Source organism: Musa acuminata, chromosome BXJ1-5 (genome assembly GCF_036884655.1).
Source record: "Musa acuminata AAA Group cultivar baxijiao chromosome BXJ1-5, Cavendish_Baxijiao_AAA, whole genome shotgun sequence".
In the NCBI taxonomy this organism is placed as follows: domain Eukaryota; kingdom Viridiplantae; phylum Streptophyta; class Magnoliopsida; order Zingiberales; family Musaceae; genus Musa; species Musa acuminata.
The window spans coordinates 41451351-41469104 of NC_088331.1; the positions used below are offsets into that span (position 1 = coordinate 41451351).

General features: G+C 42.6%; 1 protein-coding gene across 1 annotated transcript in view; it reads right to left on the reverse strand.

Moving 5' to 3' along the window:
- LOC103985662 (uncharacterized) overlaps positions 1 to 17754 on the reverse strand; it is a 33098-nt gene that overhangs the window by 11187 nt on the left and 4157 nt on the right. Inside the window, exons 2-5 of the mRNA XM_009403429.3 lie at positions 17466 to 17637; positions 17169 to 17386; positions 16232 to 16295; positions 13642 to 13714 (exon numbers count right to left, since the gene is read on the reverse strand). Of these exons, the coding sequence (XP_009401704.2) occupies positions 13642 to 13714; positions 16232 to 16295; positions 17169 to 17386; positions 17466 to 17637 (527 nt within the window). The remainder of the gene's footprint in view (positions 1 to 13641; positions 13715 to 16231; positions 16296 to 17168; positions 17387 to 17465; positions 17638 to 17754) is intronic.

Sequence of the window (17754 nt, forward strand, 5' to 3'; positions counted from 1 at the left end):
GGGAAGGGCCCTTCATACTTGCACACCAATCCTTTGTGTACTTTGTTCCTAAAGAATTGGAGTGATGCTGGTTGGAGCTTTACGAACACCAAATCGCCGACTTTGAACTCCTGCGGTCGCCTTCCCAAATCTGCTCACTTCTTCATCTTTTTGGCCGCCTTCTCCGAGTAAGCCAACGCAATATCTACATTTCGGTGCCACTCTTTTGTAAAGTGGTAGGCTGACGGACTACTCCCAGTATACCCGATTGCTATGGTGTGAGGAGTGGACGGTTGTTGTCCTGTAAAGATCTCGAAGGGGCTCTTGTTGGACGCAAAGCTCCGCTGCAAGTTGTCGGAGAATTGGGCTATGTCCAACAGTTTTATCCAATCTCGTTGGTTGGCACTCACGTAGTGCCGAAGATATTTGCTCCAGGAGCGAGTTTATCCTTTCGGTTTGACCATCCGTCTGGGGGTGGAGGCTTGTGGAGAAGTATAACTTAGACCCTAAAAATTTGAATAGCTCGGTCCAGAATCGTCCCGAGAACCGAGCGTCTCGATCACTGATGATATTATGCGGGACTCCCCAATACTTCACCACATTCTTCATCATCAACTTAGCCGCCTCCTCTGCTGAACAGTGTAGGGGTGCAGCAATGAAAGTTGCATACTTTAAAAATCGATCGACCACCACGAGTATCGATCCGAGTCCCCCTACTGCCGACAAGCTTGATATGAAGTCCAAGGAAATGCTCTCCCACGGCCTTTCTGGTACGGGCAACGGCTCCAAAAGTCCTACCGACTTCCGTTGCTCCACCTTGTCTTGTTGGTAAGTGAGGCATCTTCGAACATATTCCTCCACATCAGTCCCAATCTTCGGCCGATAAAAGGCCTTCTCCACGAGAGCCAAGGTTTTGTGAATGCCCGGATGTCCAACCCAAAGGGAATCGTGACACTCTCTTAAGAGTTTACGCCTCAAATTGTCCACTCAAGGGACATAAACACTATTCCCTTTTGTGTAAACGAGTCCCTCCTGGACTCAAAATTGTCGTGTCTTACCTTCTTTGATGAGCTACATCAGGGTTACTGCCTGGGGATCGCTGTACAGTCTATCCCTGATCCTAAAAAGGAAGTTGGAGTGCAACTGACTTGCTTGGCCTCTACCCTCCAACTGTACGGCATTCACTCGCTCCATTTTCCGGCTCAATGCATCGGCCATGACATTTGCTTTTCCAAGCTTGTACCCCATTGCCATATCAAACTCAGCCAGGAAGTCCTACCATCGTGCTTGCTTCGGGGAGAGTTTCTTTTGAGTTTAGAAATAGCTCAAAGCAATGTTGTCTATTCTGAGCACAAATCGCGATCCAAGAAGGTAGTGCCGCCAAACTCGTAGACAGCGGACCACCGCTGTCATCTCCTTCTCATGCACCGGATACCGCCGCTCGATCTCGTTGAGCTTGCAGCTCTCGTAGGCCACCGGATGACCCTCTCGCATGAGTACTCCCCCAATAGCAAAGTCTAAAGCATCTATATGGACTTCGAAGGGCCCCCCATATTCCAGCAATTTGAGCATCGGTTCTTCCAACACAACAGCCTTCAGATCTTGGAATGCAGCTTCACATTTGTCAGACCACCTCTAAGGCTGCTCCTTCCAATGATTGAAAAAGGCGCTCGGGCGAGGCGAGGCGAGGCCCGAGCGCCTCGCTAATGTCCCAAGCGGCGCGCTTCAAACAGGCGCCGCTTGGGCCCTCGCCCGAGCCCAGGCGCTGGGCGCTTCGGGCGAGCGCCTGGGTAAACCAAGTGACCGAACCAGGATTTTAGGTCTGGTTCGGTCCTGGTTCGGTTGTTAGTTGGTTCAATCGAACCAACTAAACCGATATAACCCTTACCCAACCCTAACCCGCTGCCGCTCCCGATCCCGATCCCGATCTCGCTGCTCGTCGCTCCTGCTCCCACTGCTCGCCGCTGTCGCTGCTCGCGCCTCCTGCTCCCTTTCCCTTTCCCGCTGCCGCTGCCGTCGCTCGCCGCTGCTTCCTCGTTTCTCCGTCAGGCTCAGTATACAGTATACTCTTAATATTAAGTTTATTTGAATTTTGAAATGATTAATTTTCAATACTGTTAATAGATTAATAATATATTATTTTGATTTTAATGTTGTTAATTTTTATTTATTTAAAATTATTGCTAGGTTTCAACATAAATGGCAAGTGTAGGGAGCAACTCAATAGTCTCCAATGGTATCAAAAAAAAAATCCTGCATGGAAGTATAATTATTTGAAGGATCCGAAAGATCATAATGCAGTGACTTGCATATTCTACGATAAGAGTACCAAATGTGGTATTTTTCGTGCAAAACAACATCTAGTAGGAAATTTCAAGAATGCAGCAGCTTGCAAAAAATGTCCACCTGAGGTAAAAGAAGAGTTGCTGAGTTATATGAATATAAAAAGAAGACACAAAAGAATGAATCTTACGGGAATTTATCAGAAGACAATGTTGAACATCTCAGGGATGAAGAAGAAGATTATTCTATGAGTATTAATCCAAGTGAAAAAAGAGTATACGACAAAATGGGAAAAGAAGTTATGAGTACTAAGAAAGGTAAAAAATGACCGATGGATCTATATATGCTTCAAGGATCCCAGAAACGACAAGGGCAAGCAGGAGGCTCAAAATTTAGACAAACAAATATAAGTGATGCTTGTGATAAAGAAATAAGAGGAAGAACAATTCAGCACATTGCTCGCTTCTTCTATCAGGCTGGTCTTCCCCTTAGTATAACTCGTTTAAACAGTTTTAAGGATATGATTGAAGCTATTGGAAGATATGGTGCAGGATTAAAACCTCCAAGTTATTATGAGATGCGAGTTCCATTGCTGCAAAAAGAGTTGAATTATACAAATGACTTACTAAAGGGTCATAAAAAATCATAGGCAACACATGGTTGCTCTATTATGTCAGATGTTTGGACTGACAAGAGGCGTAGGAGTATAATTAATTTTATGGTTAATTGTTCTTTAGGGACTATGTTTGTGAAGTCAATAGATGCTTCATCTTTTGTAAAATCTGGAGACAAGATATATTATTTATTTGACAATTTCATGAAAGAAATTGGAGAACAAAATATCGTTCAAATCATAACCGACAATGGAAGCAACTATGTTTTAGTTGGTAATATTCATCTTTTGATTTTGTTAATTATTTTATCTTCAATTAAGTGTATTAAACTCTTAAGTCTTATCATTTTTGTTATCTTTTGTCTCAGGTAAATTGCTTGAATCAAAAAGACAACACTTGTATTGGACTCCATGTGCAGCACATTGTGTTAATTTAATGTTGGAGAATATTGGAAAGATCTTAGAAATCAAGAAAACCTTAGAAAGGATAATTTTTATTGTTGGATTTCTTTATAATCACATTGGGGCTTTGAATATGATGAAAGAATTTACAGGGAATAAAGAATTAGTGAGACACGGTGTCACCCGATTTGCTACTTCATTCTTGACATTACAGAGCGTGCATCGTCAAAAACATACTCTGAGAAATATGTTTACCTCTGAGAAATGGATGACAAGCAAATGGGCAAAAGAAGCAAAAGGCAAGAGGGCTACTGATATCATCTTAATGCCATCATTTTGGAATAATGTAGCTTATATATTAAAGGTAATGGGCCCTCTTGTTCGAGTCCTTTCGATTGATGGATAATGAAAATAAGCCTGCAATGAAATATATTTATGAGGCTATGGATAAAGCAAAGGAGACGATTAAAAGATCTTTTAATGAAAATGAAGAAAAATATGAGAAAATTTTTACAATCATTGACGAAAGATGGAATTGTCAACTTCATCGTCCCTTACATGCAGCAGGATATTATTTGAACCCTGAATTCTTTTATAAGATTAAATTTGTTGGATTTGATGCAGAAGTTTTGGGTGGGTTATATCAGTGCGTTGCAAGATTAATTCCCAGCCTTGAGGTTCAAGATAAGATTATTCATGAATTATCTTTATATAAAAATGCTGAAGGTCTTTTTGGAATTCCAATTGTCGTTCGATCCAGGACAACTACATCTCCAGGTATTAATAATTTAATATAATTAATTTCATATATATTATGTTACTATGTTATTGCTAATAATAACATAAATTTTGCAGCTGAATGGTGGAGTCTATTTGGAAATTCCACCTCGAACTTACAGAAATTTGTTATCAAAGTACTTAGTTTGACATGTAGTGCTTCGGGTTGTGAGCGAAACTGGAGTGTCTTTGAGCATGTAAGTATTACTAAATATTTTTGTTTTAATTTATTTATTTATTTATTTAGATATATGTATTAATATATGTTTAAATTATATGACATAACAGATTCACTCGAAGAGAAAAAATCGGTTAGAACATCAACGATTGCACGATCTTGTTTACATAAAGTATAATCAAGCTTTGAAGACTCGTCATGATTTAAAAAATAGATTTGATTCAATCTCATTACAAGATATTGATGATTCAAATGAGTGGTTAATAGGAGAAATGGGTGCTAACTTGCAAGATGCTGAAGACGAGCTTGTATTTGAAGATGATAGATTGACATGGGGAGATGTGGCAAGAGCTTCAGGTGTTGGAGAACTACAAACATATACAAGACAGATGTCAAAGAGAAAAATGAGTGCAAAAGCATCAAGCTCGGCTCCTGCTATTGTTGAAGACACAGAGAATGAAACATATCTTAATGAAGAGGAAGGAATCGAAGGACAAGAGGAACAAGACGAATTCAATGAAGATGATTTGTGTGAAAATGACGATAATATTGATTATGATGAATGACTTTGATGTAAAATTTTATTGTTTTGAATTTTAAAACTTTTTGTTAATGTGACATTGTGATTTTGTATCTTAGATTTTCTTAATTTAATAGCATATTTTTATTTAAACTTTTAAATAATTATATTTATTAATTATATTATATATTTTTATATTTTAGCGCCTCGCTTCGCTCGGGCGAGCGCCTAATGCCTCGAGCATTTTTGGACCTTGGCGCCTAGCGCTTTTTAAATCACTGGCTCCTTCAGCAACTCCATCAGTGGAGTTGCACGCTTCGAATACCCCGCTATGAAGCGCCGGAAGTAGTTGACGAAACCAATGAAAGATCTTAACTCTTGCACCTTCTTTGGAGTTCGTCATTCCGCAAAAGCTTGTAGCTTTGATTTGTCCATCCGAATGGAATCATCACCAATTCGATATCCCAAAAATAATATCTTCGTTTAAGCAAAGTAGCACTTCTCCCTTTTCACGAGCAAAGTGTTCTCCTTGAGAACCTTGAAAATTATCCGAAGGTGCTGGACATGCTCCTTGAGCGTTTGGTTGTAGACGACGATATCGTCCAAGTAGACAACCACAAACTTATCTAAATACTCCTTGAATAGTTGGTTCATAAGATGGAGAACGTGGTTAGAACGTTGATTAAGCCGAAAGGCATCACCAAGAACTCAAACGCTCCATACCTAGTCACGCAGGTAGTCTTCGCTTCGTCGCCTTCAGCAATACGCACCTGCCAATACCCCGACCGGAGGTCAAGTTTGGAAAAATACTTGGCTTTGCTCAATTGGTCGAACAAGTCCCCGATGAGCAGGATGGGATACTTGTTCTTCACCGTCACTTTATTGAGGACTCGATAAGTGAAGCATAGTCGGAGGCTCCCATCTTGTTTCTTTTGGAAGAGAACTGGAGCTCCGAATTGTCACGACCTTAGCTGGTTTTGCCTAAGGCGTGCGGCACCCTCGCGCGTCCGTCCGCAAAGGTCAGCCTCCCCGAAGCCTCCCATTGTCCCTTAGGACCAACAAAAGAGAGAACGGGTTAAAAAGAACGCCTCAATCGGGATCCACAAGCAAACATGTCCGAAAAACACTTCATAGACAATGCAAGTTACAAACAGACTTTACAAGCTCTGAATAGTTGCACAACAAAGGGTAAAATGGTCCATTACAGACCGAAAAGCTCTCGAACGTGTCCACATGACACAACCTTTATTTACAAGCCTAAAGAGGCCACCAACCCAACTAAAATGGGACTTATAAGCCTTCGGCCGCCCCTCTACCTGCTATACAAGGCATGAACATGCCAAAAGACAACGGACAGACATAAGCATTACATCCAACATCTTGTTTAGAAGTTTGTCCGTTACATTCTCCCCCACTTATCCCTTCGACGTCCTCGTCGAAGCCTTTGTGAACACTGCAACTCTTCGCCTTTGCTGAGTCTTCAATCTTCTGCTCCAGCTGCAATGCGCCTCCTGGCTCCCAGCTGCTCTCCGCTGCTGTTTCTGAGTAGTCGAACCTTTGATCCGCCATGTTGCTTCAACTCACCAATGACTCTGACTCTGGTGGGGGGTTGGCTGAGTTGTGTTGATCCTCGTTGATTCCTGCGGATCCACCAAATGAAGGAAAAGACCATTCTTACTGCGCCAGTTTCTCAAAATTTCCACACGCTGCTTGAACTGGGTGGATGCTTGTTGGAGCTTTAACGAGCATCACCTCGCAAACTTCTGAAGTTTTGGGTCCTTCCTCCACAAAATCTGCTCATTGACTCTTCTTTCAGTTAGTTGTCACATCCAAGTAGGTTCGCATCACTTCCGCTTTCGATTGGCATTTCGTTGGGAAATGAAGCGGACAATCTACTCTCAGTAGCACTGATCACCGTTGGTGAGGATTTGACAACTATTGTCTTCCATTATCTTCGAAGGGTCTTTGAACTTGTGCAGAGCTCCTCTGCTGGATAGATAAGAGAACTGGGGTACTCGGTTTCGCCCATTCTCTTAAGGATTGAGAAGGCAAAGGTTACTTGACTTCGCCCGCCTCCTCGAGGTTGTACTTCACGCATCGAGCTGGTTACTAGCCTTCGCCTGCTCTTTGCTCACACTTCTGAAGCACTTGAAGTGTTTGCACTCCTTGCGTTGAGTTAGCTACTGTGATTCACCTTCTCAATGTCATTGAACTTCTGGAATGCAGGAAGTTTTCACCCCAACTTGGAGTAATTCTCTGATAGATGAGGTCGCCTCTGGGATTGTACCGTCTTCTCCATCAACCCTGCCGCCTACTCCACTGAGTAGCAAAGGTACAGCACCACGTACTGCTTGCTTCGTTCCTTGGTCGTGCACTCTTGCATGACCCGAAGTCCTTCACTTACGGCTATCTTGATGAGAAACTTGTTGACACCGGTCTTACGAAGTTTCGTGGCCTCTGCCCTTCAGCCTTGTCTCGGTACTTGGAGATTGCCTCTGCATGCTCCACCTCCTCGGCCCCTTTCACGACCAAGCGCTCTCCCTCCGTGAGAGCAAGGGATCAATGACTTTGACGGAAGTCCCGCCTCTGCGATACCATGGCGCTGCCATGCCCATGGCCCTACTATCCGTCGCCTCACATCTGCATCCCTTTTCTTCACGATCAGTAGATATGTCTCCGTGGCACTCCTCTGAGTCCACCTCCATTCTAACTGATGCTTGATTTTGGGTAGCTAAGTCCCTCTGGACTCGTCGTCGCTTCCTCGCCCCTTTCGACCCCCTGCTTCAACACCTCTGTGTTCTCCAAGCAGTCTGTTTGGTCGATGGAAAGACAGACTGCAACTCCCATGCATGGCCTCTGCCATCACGTTGTAGAGTTTGCACCGATTCTGTTCTCCTTAGCTTCCTTGGTAGCAACGTTCGCTTCCTCGACCTTGTCCTCTGACTTGTCGGGCTCCCTTAAGCGAATATAAGCTCTGGAGCAGTCCAACTCTCCAGTTGCTTCGATCATACCTCTGCATGATCAAGTCCCTCCCATGGAACTCACTGGTACTTGCAATCGAACTTTTCCCTTGGTGGAACCCAGCCCCCATATGCTGATGACCAAGGTTTTCATCCGATGCAAAATTCGGTGCACGCCCGGAAGACCCGCCTCTGCGGTACCATGGCCTTCACTCCTTGAATCCATAGCCCTTCTTGCCGTCGTGTTGTTCACCAAAGCGGAGCTCCCAGTAGCTCCCGATCATACCTCCATATGATCTCATCCCTCACGGGACTGATTGTGTGTATCGCATTGCCACGAACTGTTCCACCACGATCCGCTGCACCATGTCGCCTCCTGGTGACATCTCCATTGCATTCTGATCCTTGTGGAATAAACTCGAATTGTGAACCCTCCATGTGTGGCCTCTGCCAATACATCGCAGGGTCCCTTCCACCTTCGATTTTGTTCGCTCCTCTGGCAATCGACCTTCATCCACCCACTCCTGGGTCACACCTAGATGAAGCACCGCTCTAGGACAGTCCGTCGCCTAGTAGCTCTCAAAGTCCACCGACTTCACTGTAATCTGTGCACCATTGTCTGGATCCTGGGCCTCTGCCCCTACCAGCACAATCTCCACTGCGCACTGCTTCCTTCATAGCAACTTGAATGGCAACACTGTGGCATATTCTTCAAGAGTACCTGCCTCTGCGTCCTCTTGCCCCGTGCTAAGGCCTTCTGAACCCAACTTCGCCTCCGCAAGTTGAGTCGCCTTAGTTCCTCCATCAAATGCTCTTCCGAGTTAAGGTGCATGTGCCGCGAAGCTCCCTTCGTCTTTGTCACCATGCAAGATGAGTCCGCTCCGTCAGGATGAAGGACCCATGGAACAACATGATCCTACCCTTGCCTGCAAGAGTTCATGTCTTTGACCTCTGTCTAAGGAAAGCACTGTGCTTCTGCTCCATGTTCCAACTTCTCTGCTGGCTCCCTTCAGGCGGCTTGGGTACTTCGCCAAGTTACACCCAAGTTGCTCCGCTCCTCGTTTTTGCATTGAGTCGATGGTGGCCCTCGCGCCCACCATTTCACGGGTCAGCCCTCCTTTGAGTCCGATCTCCATATCGACTCTAAGTGTGCCTTCATTTAAGTTGCTTCAGGTCGCTCCCCCACTTGATCTCGCAATGCATCCACCAATGCTTTCTCTCGAGCGAGATCAAGCGACAACTCCTCGCCACTTGCTCGATCCATCGAGCTTCGTGAAGTTGTTGTTTGTGAGTTCCATCTCCCATGATTCTCCCTCTGGAGAGCCGAGACTTATCCCTCTTGGATAACTGTCCTGTTGGAGCAACATCTCTCTTCGTTTTGGAGACCACCATCCCCTTGGACTACTCCGATTTGCTGAACAAACTGTGCATTGTTCTGCCTCTTGCAAACGCACTTGCTAGATTGCGCCTCCACGTCAATACAGCCACCACTGCACCCCTCAAGGCCTAGCAACATGCTGAACTCGTTGCACACTTCAGCCTTCTACGGACGTATCCTTTGCATGCCGAAGAGAAAGTTTTAATGCTCCATTGGCGCCGAGTCTCGGCCGCCTTGGGATGGCCACGAACATTCCATCGTCCGCATACAAGCCCATGCATGAGTACCAAATTCTTCGAGTTAGCAATTCCCCTCACCTCTGTGAGCTTTGCAAAACTCTTTTGGTCGTTGAGCAACTCATTCCACCTTGGATGGTCTCATTCTTGCCAAGCGCCTCGCTTGCCTAGAGCACCATCAAGTATAGTTGTCAACGTTGAGCCGTAGCTCAAACTCAGCCATCCCAACCTTTGTGCGCTCCAAATTCTTCCAAGCTTGCCTGTTCTCGTGGTGCCTCTTGCGCGAAGGGTTGGCCATTCCACTGAATGCCAATGTTAGATGCCCGCGCCTCTGAGCGACTCTTTTCCCTACATCTCCATGCCCGTTTTCCCTCAAACGGTCGCGCGTGCGCTGACTGCCCTCAACGCAGCCCCGCTAGGTCCCCCACGTTTGCATGTCAAGTGTTTCTATGAGTGCTTGTCCCGCTCTGATACCATATTGTCACGACCTTAGCTGGTTTTGCCTAAGGCGTGCGGCACCCTCGCGCGTCCGTCCGCAAAGGTCAGCCTCCCCGAAGCCTCCCATTGTCCCTTAGGACCAACAAAAGAGAGAACGGGTTAAAAAGAACGCCTCAATCGGGATCCACAAGCAAACATGTCCGAAAAACACTTCATAGACAATGCAAGTTACAAACAGACTTTACAAGCTCTGAATAGTTGCACAACAAAGGGTAAAATGGTCCATTACAGACCGAAAAGCTCTCGAACGTGTCCACATGACACAACCTTTATTTACAAGCCTAAAGAGGCCACCAACCCAACTAAAATGGGACTTATAAGCCTTCGGCCGCCCCTCTACCTGCTATACAAGGCATGAACATGCCAAAAGACAACGGACAGACATAAGCATTACATCCAACATCTTGTTTAGAAGTTTGTCCGTTACAGAATGGTGCTTTAGAACTGCGGATGAGACCATTGCTTAGTAGTTCACCTAACTGCTTTCTGAGCTCTGCCAACTCTGGAGGGGGCATGCGGTAGGGTGGTCTCGCTGGAGGCTTAACTCCTGGCTCCAACTTGATGTGATGATCCACGCCTCTACGTGGTGGCAAAGTCTTCGGCAACTCGGGTGGCATAACGTCTGTGAACTCCTTCAGGACGTTCGCCACCATAGCAGGTTCATGAATTGCCTTCTCGTCAAGTGGCTCTAGCTTCATAGCAGCCACGAATGTTAATTCACATTTTCGTACCCCTTTCTTCAATTGTAATGTTGATATCTGTAGGGGGTCCTTGGTTCCTCTCCGAGAGACGGGAACCACACAGGGGTCGTCACCTCCCATCATGCATAGGGAGTTTAGGAACGGCATTGGCACCAACTTCGTCACGTGCATAAACTCTATTCCAAGAATCACTTGGAAGTCGTCCAATGGCACCGCCATCATGTTCGTGCTCCCGCTCCATGTTCCGATCTTGATGGGAACTCCCTTTGCCAACCCGGAAATTCGCTTGGCCTCCGAGTTCACCGCCTTCATTCGACTTTGGTTCTTCTCCAATATCAGCCCAAGTCGCTTTGCTTCTCGATCGACAATAAAGTTGTGGGTAGCGCCCGTATCCACCATTGCACGGTTCGTTTGGCCATTGAGCTTAATGTCTACGTACATCAGCTCGCTACTTCCTGCTTTTTGTAGCCTTGCCTTCATGTTCTCCCCCACTAGACCCCGCATAGCATTCAACAAACGCATTGCTCTCATCCGGGGTCCTTACGACTCCTCATCGTCGCTGTTGGATTCTGAACTACTCGAACTAAGAGCGACAACCTTGCCCTTGTCCGATCTGAGGGGATGGATAGAAGTTGTTAAAGCATTGAGTGCCTATTTCTGTGGGCAATCTCTCACCATGTGCGGCCCTTCACACAAGAAGCATCCACCAGGTTTTGGGGCCTTGCCTTTTGAGCTTGGCCCTTTGTGAGAGTTCTTCCTTTGCTCGCCCCCGGGCTCCTTCCCTAGAGAATATTTTGGAGGGCAATTTCTTGAAGCTTGTTTCCTTTTTCCTAATTTTTCAGAGGAAACAAAGTCGGTGAGCCTTTCTGCAGCCAGAATTGCCCCGATCACATCGGTGACATTCCTTCGATGCAGTTCTTGTTGAGCCCATGGCTTCAGACCATCGAGGAAACTAAACAATTTATCCTTTTTGGACATGTCCTGTATGTCCAGTATTAGTGCAGAAAATTGCTTCACATAATCTCGAATAGAAGTACTTTGGCGGAGTTGTCTCAACTTCCTTCTTGCGACGAACTCTGTGTTCTCCGGTAGGAACTGTGTTCTCAACTCCCGCTTCAAGTCCCTCCCATGTGTCCACTCGACATCGACCTTATTCGATCTCCTCCCAACGGGTTCGCCACTAAAGTTTTACATCTCCGTTCAGATACATGGTTGCTACAAAAACTTTAGTATTTTCCGAATCAGACCTTATAGCTCGAAAGTATTGTTCCATGTCAAATAGGAAATTCTCGAGCTCTTTAGCATCTCTTGCACCTCCATAACAATGCGGCTCGGGTGCCCTCAAGTTTTGTGGCGGCGCAACGCGGGTATTGCTTCCTCCCGCATTCAGTGCCCTTGTGAGCATAGTCACCCTGAAAATGAGTTCTGCCACGACTTCCTGCAGATGTTGCACGGAGTCTTTGGTGTCGTCTAACAGTCGATCGACTAGGGCCTCAACTTTGTCGATCTGGGATTCAGCTTCTCCTTGCGAGCTCTCTACCCCAAGAAGCCTTCGTTGGCCATGGTAGAATTCCTCCAAGCTCGTTTCAAGAATATCCCATATTCAGTGCTCTTGTGTTCATAGGAGAAAAGAGAGGAAGGAGGAAAACAAGGACTTTAGAAGGTAGAACGAACAGTTGTCAGTCCACAAACAACTACTCACAGAGTATCGAGCGCGAAGGCAAGTTCCCGTCAAGTTAACATGCAAACTTGTGAAGAGTTTTTCAACGCCCGACAATATACCGAAGCCCCATCCAACCCTGTGCCCCCGGGGGGTTCCAAGTTGCTGAGATGGCTAACGTTTTGGGCACTACAGCGGGCTGTAGAAAACAACCCGCGGCACTCGAAAACGAAGCCATTTTGGGGCTTTTTGGCCCAGCGCGATGAGCAGTCGCACTATAGTAGTGCAACATGTTCGAACATATATTTTTACAAGCAAAACACACAAAACCAAAGCAAAACAGACTGCCATGTCTCTGTACAAGCATGCAAAAGCGACGAACGATTCGTTGAACGAAGTTGTTGCGAGTGCGCGACGATCATTCGTGACAGCTCAATAGAGGGCGGTTCGCGTGTCGGTATCCTCTCAAACCGATATGTACCAAGCGGTGCACATCGAAATTGAAAACCCTGGTATACAATGCATTTTTTTCAAGCAGACCGAAGAATGACCTAAAAGAGCCCAATTGCAGTAGTCCAAATATATATGCCCTTCGCTTTGTGAGCGAGCTTGTTTATCTTCTCCAGGCACAACCTAATATGATGATGTTAGTGAACTTCGGCACCATATCTTGTAGTGGCTGCACCTCCCTGTTGGCATTCTGACAAAAGCATAAATGCATCCTTCTTTCTGCAGTTCCCTTTGCTAATTCTCCTGTTCGATGCGGTGAGGAAGCATAACAGTGGTCTGACCAGAAAAGAATGAGCATTCTTAATTTAGTGAACTCTTTAATTCTGGAAATACTGGTGGCATAATAATATTGTCAATATTTCAATTTGGTGAAAGGTATTTTGTTTTATTCTGAAAATGCTGAAAGAATGACAGATGGAATTTAACAAATAAGGGAAAAAGTATAGCACGAGTATTGTGTTGATATTAGCATTGCAATAAAGATTTAAAATCTTGTTTCCTTTGTATGACAACCATGGTTAATATGAGTATTGTGTTTGACTGAATACACCCTTATCCCTCTTGAGTTTTTCTTGTTCTTGGAATTTATTGAGTTTATATACTAAGAAGAAGTGATTAAAATCCTCTATCTTGTTTGGCATGTTGGCCAATAATTCATAGTTAGATCGTACAGAGCATTCTTCATGGTAAGCGATATAGTAAATTTGGGCATGAGATGTTATTTGTTTAACAGAGAGAGGAAGAAAGACAGACAGTAAACATAGTGGACATTAGGTAATGATTTTAAAAAGGTCCTTAAGAAGAATTTAATAGATGTAACCATTGATACACTGACTTCAGTTGTCATAAACTTGATTGCAAATCGCAAAAAAAATAATTAAATAAAACAAAAGAGGAAGAGGCCAGTAATAATAACATATATAAATGCTTAAGCAGAAGGTTTTACCTGTCATAGGACTCTGCCCTTGTATATGCCTGGATTACCCAGTTATATGTCTCGGTATCAGGTTTCATGTAATCTATAAGATGATGCAGTAATCAGTTGCAGAAGCAGTTCGGTTACCAATTCATCAAAGCATGATTACTTAGATATACTACAAAATCATTGACATATAACAGCCAAAGTATCTAATAATAAAACAGAACTGGTTCATGATCAAAGTAGAAAAATAGAGTAGCAGTTTCAGCTTTGCCACTAATAAAAAAAAGTAAAATCAAACTACATAGAAATTGCATATACAACTTTAAAATTAAAAAAAAAAAACACAAGCAGAACACCAAAGAGGATTACAACAAAATAGAAGTGTAGAAAGTACATAATCTCCAGAACATTTATCAGTGGTATTTATATAGTTTGTTGCTTTTGGTCAAGCAATCCTGATTTCAGTTGGAAACAAGGCCAACTTCAGGAGGTACTTTAGAACGTAATTCATTCAGTGGGAATAACAACTAATGCATGGCAAGGATTGAAACAAAATGGCAACAAGCATTTATCGAGTTCCTACAGAATCACAACTGTTGAGCCCAATTTTCTAGCTATCTTAGTCTACCTTATGCATTATTATGATGTCAGCATTTCATAGTAACCACCCTTGCTTTTGCTACAAAATTTTTCCTATGCTAGCTATAATTCCAACCCCTTCGACATAGATATGTGCCTCAGACTGTTCCTCAGTGCACATTTATATACCATTGCTTGGTAACTATATTCTTGATTTTTTTACTGTCAATTAGTAAGTTTAGTTCCTATCTGCACACTATATCCTCTTTGCTTTCACAAAGAGATACAGAAACATTTCAATGTTCTTGTCTTTACCACACCTAAGTAGTTTGTTTAGAGCAGTATTCTCAGCCAGTATTCTAGGAAGCGAGTTGGCCAATCCCAATCACTTTCAATGATAAGGCACTTTTGATGGAAAGAGAACATGATTGAAGATAATGTGCTAAAGCTGAATATCTACTTATCTGTTATTTATTGCCAATGTATCTAATAGGAAAAAAATGGAGTCAACAAAATCTAACCTAGCCAATGTGATTAAAAGACAGAATTATTGATCCCAATTGCTAGGTCACAGAACATAAAAGTGAAAACAGTCATTTCACTGAGGCAATAACCAGAATCATCTCAGAACACAAAAAAGTCATTTCAGGATCAATTCATAACAAACTGCAATAACCACAGTCAAAAGAGTGCAATTCAGGATCAATTAATGAGTAATTAGCATATTGCCAAAAGAGCGCATTCTAGTTCCTAAACACTAAAATGCACAAAATCACATAAAATGTTGTTGATCTTCCAACCAAATGCCTTGCACCTAATATTGGATACAAAGCATCATGAGGTAAGTACCTTCGCTGAGGCAAAGATAGGCAGGGTTATAGATTTATTTCACTCGAGAATGAAATGACTGCAAACGATGAAAGAAACTAAGAAAGAAAGAAAGAAATAGCTAAGAAAGTCAATTGTTTAATCAAAACACAAGTGGTCAGGGCTCCTAGCTTCCTTCCAGGTACATTGATCTTCCACCCAATCGGATTTCTTGTCGCTTTCACAACCATGCAATCTGCTTCCAAGGAGGTTCCGTGAAAATTCTTCTATTCCATGAAAACCTCCAGCAAGATTAAATGCTTTTTCATTCTCCAGGCAGTAACCAGATTCAAAATATTAACACATGTAAAAGTAGCCAGGTTTAACTCTTATTCTGGACAACATTTTGGTCATAGACATTCAAACCTTCTATACTGTAATAGAAAACCTCTCATCAATCTAAATTGTGCTATGATTGGTTAGGAGAGTGAAGACCTGCAAGACATGAATGTTGTACATGGACTATCTATGCATGTTATGATTCGTGCAGTGCATGTCAAGCACATGGGTATGAGCTGCAGCAATCACAACAAAACCACACAAGTAATTTATAGATTATGTCAATGTTGATGATCCAAGAAAAAAAAGCATGGAACAGTTCAGAATATATGTCTGCTTTTCTGACATGCCTTCGAGTCAAATTAGGCAATCCACAAGCACAGCATGATAAAATATATATTATGCCAGTGGTTGGCACTTGGCACAACACATAAACAATCAAGTAACATGATCAAACCATATAACTATATAAGCAACTCTATTTCACCATTAAGGAGCAAAGGATTTCACAGTAAGTTAATAAATGACGCCATATAGCAGCTCCATGAGAAATAACATGATCATACAAGAAACATAACTTCTTTCTGATTGCATAGATAGATATGAATACAAAAAAAGAAATACTAGCAAAGATAATGATTATTCGCATGACCTTAATCCATAAAGTTTGTAAGATTGTTAACAGATAATTTACTAGCAGTGCCAAGCAGCTGAGTTGTTTGATCTGTCATCAGACATACGACTTAAATCAAAGAATTTTTACAATAAACAACCAAATGCAATTGAACATCTCTAGTTTGCATAATCATCAATTAATCAAGTAATATAATAATAAAAGAACATCATGAAGAATAAAATAACTGCAATAACCTCTGTGTAAGATATATACCTTCACCCCCATACTCCATGTTCTCAAATGTTGCAAAAGCTATTTCTGGAATTCCACAATTTGCCTGCACCATGATGCCAAGAAGTAAACTGTAGATTAGGAAGCATGTCTATGAACAACCAGTAAAAAGGAACTAGAATTTCCATGCAGTGGATATAAGTTTTGTGTTATAAAGAAAGAGTATATTCTCCAACAAAAAATGGAGCAATAAACTGTAACTAATCCAAGCAAGAAATCCCTCCTATTTTTAACTGTAATGCAAGCAATCTGCACCAAGAAGTCTATACCTAAAAATCCATTTCGTCTACTGATTGGTATTGTGTTCCAAGACTTGAGAGAGAATCCTGTGTTAATCAGACATAGAAATCTACCTGAATGTGCATAATGCCGTATTCTTGCAAAGACAGTTCGCGGTCAGTTAAAGAAGGGTTGTGCTTTACATTTGTCAGAAATCTTAAAACATTGCCTAAACAAACATGAATGTTGACCTTTAAGATTCTGCAGATAAGTACCAAAGTTATTTTTGACATCAACATTTTTGCTGCATTTTTGTTACATGATCCATTCATAACAAATTATTCTCTAATTAAAGCCTAGAACAGTAGCAAATCTTCAATACCAATCTCAAGAAGAAAAATTAGTGGCAAAAAAAAATTTAGCAAAAATTTCAATTCCCTGAAGCTTAAAAAGAAATAAACAAATAAGCAAGATACACCTTAAGCTCCAAAAGGTAAAAAGAAACATGAGGGAGTTAGACCTCTTGTGGCACAAAGCTTTATGTTGACTGATAAAATTATACAACTTTTATATCTTGCTACAGTAAGGCACACAAAAGACAAAATTACACACAAGCATGTTATCAACATTTTTGTAATAATGATATTTTTTGTTGAGTTTTTGAAATTTATGTCAACATTATAAAATACTCAAACACTACCTGTACACTAAGGAGACAGTTGAAATGAAATGTGGTAGCCATTCTTCCTGCAGCCTCCATCTCATATGCAATGGTCAAAGCATTAGAATGGTCTCCAGCTTTGCAGTCTTCTTTAATTAAAAGATCATAAAGTTCATCGGTGGCTCGCAAACCTCCTTTAGCTCCTTTCAAAAATACAGTATTGGCATCTTCCAAATGGTGATTATGGACTAGCTCCTCTAAATTCAAACAGAAATATTCTTAGAGAACTCTGAGGTAAATGAATCTCTAGATCTAACCAACAGATAAGTATCCTACCAACAAGGACTAGCCAAGCCTTCTGGATATCAAACTTCAATTTTTCCATTGCACCCAGAATTTCCAAGCCCCTGGTTGCATGACCTCTAGAGCCAAACAAACGAATCAAAGCAATAAAAGTTTCATGCAGAGGGCGTAGGCCGGCACTTAATTCTCTTCTCAATGACTGCATCTGCATAGTATGCAATATATATCCAGTATGAGAGTGTTGTCAAATGAGAACACAACAGAAAAACAATAAGAGACAAATTACTATACTCTATAGATTTCGTGGTTTATCTTGCAAACA